The 6,000-nt window shown below is 56.3% G+C and overlaps 1 protein-coding gene across 6 annotated transcripts in view; it reads left to right on the top strand.

Moving 5' to 3' along the window:
* Positions 1 to 3,746: 3,746 nt before the first annotated feature.
* The window catches only part of CRTAC1 (cartilage acidic protein 1), a 157,442-nt gene continuing 155,188 nt past the window's right edge, over positions 3,747 to 6,000 (top strand). For 2 of the 6 annotated variants that reach the window (XM_019459047.2, XM_053909807.1), the window contains exon 1: positions 3,747 to 3,927. In XM_019459047.2, coding sequence (XP_019314592.1) covers positions 3,904 to 3,927 — 24 coding nt within the window. In that variant the 5' untranslated portion in view covers positions 3,747 to 3,903. The remainder of the gene's footprint in view (positions 3,928 to 6,000) is intronic. The other 4 variants (XM_019459049.2, XM_019459048.2, XM_019459052.2 and 1 more) reach the window with 2 other exon arrangements.

The raw sequence follows: 6,000 nt of genomic DNA, 5'->3' as shown, positions 1-6,000 counted from the left end.
AAGGCTTTCAAGATAACTGAAATGACACACACAAAATGTCTTGAGCTTTTAGAAAACAAAGTGCCACATTGACTTTTTAGTATTTCTTAAAGTAAATATGTTTCACTGGAATAAATTAATCAGCGAACACCGTGTGTTCACTCAGTGCCCAATTTCACACCGGCTTCCATGAAGTAGTCAAGTGTAAGATACAAACTCTGGGCTCAAAGGGGCTTCCATGCAGATAGGATGGCCCAGTTTTATGCCTAAGAAATAATTAGAAAACTGGAGTGCTAAGATGTTGCAGACCTGCAGGAGAGCAGAAGAGGCCAAGCTTGCTGGCCAGAGTGGTTTGGGAAGGTGGTGTGGGAGGTGAGATTTAGTCTGGGTGTCAAAAGATGAGAAAATCTCTTAGGCAAGTGTCCCAGATAAGAATGCACATTTGTGGGAGAATAGTATGGAGAGAGACGTCACCAGAGTGGAGAAGGCTGGAGTCAGGGTATTGGGAGGAGACTGAACATGCCAGATTGGGTAAGGAGTGGGTTGAAAAACGTGTGTGTCTGTCTGCTTATGCAGTCATAACAAAATACTACAGACTGGATGGCTTATACAACAGAAACGTATTTTCTCACAGCTGGAGGCTGGAAGTCCCGGGTCAAGGCTCCGGCAGGTTTGGTTTCCTCAGATGCCTCTCTCCTTGGCTTACAGATGGCCACTTCTCTCTTTGTCCTCACATGACCTTTCTTCTGTCCACGTGCAGAGAGAGAGAGAGGGAAACCTCCAGTGTTTCTTTATTTTTTTTTGTAAGGACACCAATCCTAAGGATTAGGGTTCTACTCGGTGATCTCATTTAATCTTAATTACCTCCTTAAAGGCTCTATCTCCAAATACAGTCACATTGGGAGTTAAGGCTTTAACATATGAATTTGGAGGCGGGGTGGGGTGGAGAGACACAATTCAGTCCATAACAGTGTGCGTGTGTCCCGAGAAAGCAGGGTGTATCTGGGCAGTTTGTGAGGGCAAGATGTCTACAATGAGGCAGGGCAGGGCTAGACTCTGAGTGGACACAGACATGAACTGAGTGAATGGACATGGAGGACATTAGAGGAATTAGAAATTATAGGACCAGGTCTGCTTGGTCCACAGGCTCAACCCTCCCAAGTTCAAGTGCAGAAACCAGATTGCATTCCCTAGAGAACTTCCTGGAAAGAATGTCTCCGTCATTTCCTGCATTTCTCTGTCCTTCCCCAGCACCTCTGGTCTGTTGCACCCTTACTTGTCTAGCTGCAGGGAAGTGTGACATCATTATAGAGCTGTTTTGTGCAGACAGCCTATTCACATCTGGATGACTGATGCTGATAATTACTGCATTGGTTACTAAATCTGCTGGGTTTAGGTGAGGCGAGGCTCCACAGCTGGGGCTGCTGCTCACAGCTTCACCAGCAGAGAGAGAGGTGAGAACAAAAACCAAGAAAGGTGTGCTTAGGTGCTTGGGATTGAGTGAAACTGGTTAATTACCAGTCACTTGCTATCTCCCTGAGTTGAAGTTTCTAGCTAAGGAACACTCATTGATCAGACAGAACAAGACAACCTGCAACTTACCTCCACACTAAGAGGGTGGTGGGAACCAAGATGCAGAAACAAGCATGGAGGTGGCCTCTGGGATGCCAGGGGCATCCATATGACTCAGATGCCCTCCGAACAGGATGACGGCGTGATACAGCAGCAGACCGGACTCCTTAAGGAAAGAGCTCTGAATCAGGTGTGTCCTTGGGGCAGAGTTTCTGCTAAGTGAAGGTTCTTAATTTGGGGTCTTAGATTAACTTTTAAGGGTCCATGAACCCCCTAAATTTGCACGGCAACATGTATGCGTGTATGTGATTGACCATTTTTCTGAGAAACAAACCCCTACCATTAATCAGATACTTGAAAGGCTCAAAAGAGTTGATCTCCCAAAGGGAAAAGATTATACACCACTGCCCTAGACCCCCAGAGAAACAGGTTGACATTGGGCAGAGCCCCAGGAAAGACTTGAGATCCCTAATGATCCTGACATGATACTCAGAGATGTGTTTGCGTGTGTGTGCGCATGCATGTGTGTTTATAGATTTTTCTAGAGGGAGGATTCAACAGTTTTTGCCAGATTCTCAAAAGGGTCCACAACCCTCAAAAGACTAAGAACCTGAGCTAGTTCCAGTTCCAAGACTAAGAACCTTACCTATTTCTTTCCAGAGGACAGTCACAGAGACCGGAAAACAGGGCCCAAAGTAGCCTCTGGTAGTTCTGCTAAAACCTGGCAATAAGTGGGGCCAGGGGCTAGTTGGCAGGAGGGTCTCCATTAAACACACACACACACACACACACACACACACACACACACACACACACAACCAAAGACCACATTGGAGTCATTTTAAGAGTCCAGTGCCCAGAAGCCAGAGTGATGGTCACAAAGCCCTCAACAGATGAAAAAAAACAGTCCTAGCTCCCTCCTTTCTGATGGTGTATTCCCAGGTCTTTCTCTTCCAGTGCCCCCTGCCCCAGCTTTCAGAAACGCAAAGACTCTACTCATGGAAGCTCAAATTTCATCCAATAAATCCTTACTGATCACCTACTATGTGCCAGGTCTATTCTAGGCGCAAAACAAAGGACTTGTCTTCAGAGTGTTATCGACCTAGGCCCATTTCCTGCCCAACACACGGGTATTTTGGGCACTGCTGACCTGGCGCTTAGCCGGCACAGCCCCTGGTCCAGAGAGACTGAAACCATCTCGGCCACTGCAGCGGGCTGGGGGTCGAGGTGGGGGTTAGCAGTACCTGTGAGAAAAGCGGTGAGAGGGACTGGAAGGACCCGAGCGGGTAGGCCTACCGGTAGACCCCAGATTAAGCTCAGCCCCGGCGCTGCCGGGGTGGGGACACGGCGGAGGCACTGCCGGCGGCTCGCCGGAACTGGGGGAAGGGGCTGCGGCCCGCCGCCTCCGCCGCCTCGGCCGCCACGCCTGCTCTCCGAGCCGTGCTCGCCCGCTCCCCGCCCTCTGGGGCCGTCGCGAAGCTCGGCTCTCCATACTGAGCAGTCCCCGGGAGGCGTTCGGACACGTTTCCAGGCCGGATAAAGATCGGCTCAGCGCTCGCTCCGCAGCGCGAAATCGCGCCATCAGCGCGCCACGCGCGGCCGCTACGGCCCTGCCCGGCGACGCCAGATCACTATCTGGGGGGGAAAGGCAAGGCAGCGCCGCCGCTCCCGCCGCCACCCTCGGCCCTGCGCGCTGGGGTGGCCGCGGGGCCCAGGGGCTCGCCTCCCTCCCCTCCCCCCTGGCCTGCGTTCTCGGCGCTTCCTCCCGAGGGACCCCCGCTTCCCGCCGGCCCGGGGCCCCCAGCGCCCCGCCAGGCGCCCTCGCCGCCACCCTCCCCCGGCCGCCCGCCCCCCCAGCCAGGCCCCGCTGCCTCCTGAAGGTTACGCGACGCAGCCGCGGGGTGCGGGGGGCGCCCGCCCTCGCCGCCGCCTGCGCCGCCGCCCACCCCAGCGCCCGCCGCGCCGCGCCGCGCCGGCCCGGCCCGGCCCGGCTGCCGGCTGCTGCCACCGCAATCCCCGCTCCTAAATCAGCGCGGGGAGGCGTCCCCTCCCCCCACCGGCTGCCCGGGCTCCCCGCGCCGCGATTGGCCGTGCGGGCGCCCCCCGCCCCGGGCCCCCCCGCTCCAGCTGCCGCGCCATTGGCTGCGGGTCTCCGCCAGCCTTTACATAAGCCCGGGCGCGCTCGAGTGGAGTTGTATAAAGCGAGCGAGCGGTGGCGGGGCGGGAGGCTCGAGGCCAGCCCGGGACCGGGGCTGGGAGCTGGAAGGCGGCTGCGGCGGCGGCGGCGGCGGCGGAGGCAGTGAGTGCCCGCGCTCCGACGCCCCCAGGCGGTGGGGCTGAGAGAGCCCCAAGATGGCTCCGAGCGCTGACCTCGGCGTGAGTACCCGCTCCCGTGCCCCCACTCCCTCAGGCGGAGAAAGTTTCTCCCGCTCTGCGCGCCCCTCCCGACTCGCCCGCAGGGGTGGCGGGGATGCCGCCGGGGAACCGGGAAAACGGACACCGCCACTGAAGGCGGCGGCTGTGTGTCCAACTTGCGCAGGACTCGACCGGCGCGCCGAGCCTCCCCCGCGGGCTGGGGGCGAGGCGGGCGCGGGGCTGGAGGTGGAGGAGAGGTGGAAGCGGGGGTGTGCGGACGACAGCCCACTCAGCTGGCAGGGAAGGTGTTGGGGGCGCCCTGGAGGTCAGCCGTTTGGGGAGGGGGGCACTGGGGCTGCCAGGGGGGCGGAGCAGGTGAGGAAGGATGTGCTGGGGGTATTTGGGAGTCACCCAGCTGGGCTCAGCTCCGAGCCGGGGAAGCTACTGGCCTCGACCAGTAGTAGCTCACCCACTACGCTGCTAGGATGGGGAAGAGCCCCGGGGAGCCTGTGCTTCTTCCCCGGGGAAGCCGAGCTCCTAGGCACAGCGCTCCGTGGCCGAGAGCTCCAGGAGCCAGCTCCGCGAGCAGCGTAGCTGCCAGCTGCCTTTGCTGGACCGAGGTGTGGTCTCCTCGCTCGCAGCCTGTTTCAGGCAAACCAGCTTCAGGCATTCCAGGGGGGAACGGGGTCTTCCTCGGCCCTTGGGGGCACATGGAGGCTTTGATGGGGCAGCAGGCCAGACTTGGGGGCATGCCCAACAATGCAGCTCGCTTCTTCGCAGTACATACAGTAGTTGGGAACCCTGCTTAGTCCCGTTTCTGCAAAAACCAACTCAAGAGTCCAGAGTCATCCCAGCCTGGATGGGAGCCTCCCAGAGTGGTCGGGAAAGGCTCCTGAGGTTGGAGGGGGGTGGGGGCGCTCCCCTTCCTCAGGGAATGACTAATGAATATTGCTGGCGCCTGTGGTGGAGTGTGCACCTAGTGTGGCTCCTGTGCGTCCCAGGAGGTGCTTCTGCTCTCCAGGCAGGACACGTTCTCGAGTCACACTTGAGATGTCTTCTGGGATGGGTGCAGGACTTCCCAAGTGAAGCCGGGTGGAAAAGAAGGGGAAAAGGTTCCAAGAATGGGGGACAGCTCTGTAGTGCCGCCTTGAATTTGGGGAACTCACGTGGGGAGACAAATGCTGCTGATGGGAGATTTTTTTACCCTGATGCCTTGGGGCTGGACATACCCAAGACTGAACTAGAGTGAATTCAGAGTCTTGCTGTACGTCACTCTTGGCCCTGAGGAAGGGGATGATGGAGGATGGAAAAGTGGGAACATGGTAGTTCTTCCAATATACCTTTTGAGGAAGCATTTTCTCTCTCTCTGGCTTAAGAACATCATTCTGGCAGCAGGTCCCAAAGTCAATTTAAGAAGCAATGAAGGGGGTTTAGGGTCTTGAGGCTGGCGCAGTGGACCACAATTAGAATATTCTGGTTTCCAGTTGGCACTGATGGACTCTGGAGAAGGTCAAAGGCATGCTCCTCAGTTGGGGTATATCCTTCACCTGTATACTATTCCTGAACATGAGTGGGTGTTTTGAACTCCTAGAGGAGCTGCTTCAACCTGGAGATCTTTTAGGGGGGTTATCAGTCCATAACCCCAGACCCAGCTCCATTCTCTGCCTGCAGTCAACGTTTTCTGCTACATTTCCCAACACCTTCTCTCCAATGTGGATTTGTGCAGCGAAATACCTGCTTGTTGCTCTTTCTTCCCTTCTCTCCATCTGGGTTGCACCTGGTGTTCTGAACCCTGATGTTTATTTTGTGGCATCTTGATGTTTGCTTAAGATGTCCCATCCTGCACAGGTTGCCTGTAAATGTGTGGACCAATAGTCTGTGTAATTCTAGGGAGTGAAACATACGCTGTTGTGGAGAGAGGACCAGGGACCACAAAGGCAGTACTATGAAAGTGCTTATGACAGTCTCCTGTTCTCAATCTTCCTTGCTGCCTGCTGAAGCGATCAGGGGTTAAAGGTGAAGCAGGCTCCTTGGTGTCCAGTAGGGGGCGCCAAAGGCACCCAGGTCAAGACTTTCCCACTTCTTGCTGTTCAC

The sequence above is a fragment of the Panthera pardus genome, unplaced genomic scaffold, assembly GCF_024362965.1.
Source record: "Panthera pardus isolate Hobbes unplaced genomic scaffold, ASM2436296v1 HiC_scaffold_22, whole genome shotgun sequence".
Lineage (NCBI taxonomy): Eukaryota > Metazoa > Chordata > Mammalia > Carnivora > Felidae > Panthera > Panthera pardus.
This window is presented reverse-complemented; position numbering and strand designations above follow the sequence as displayed.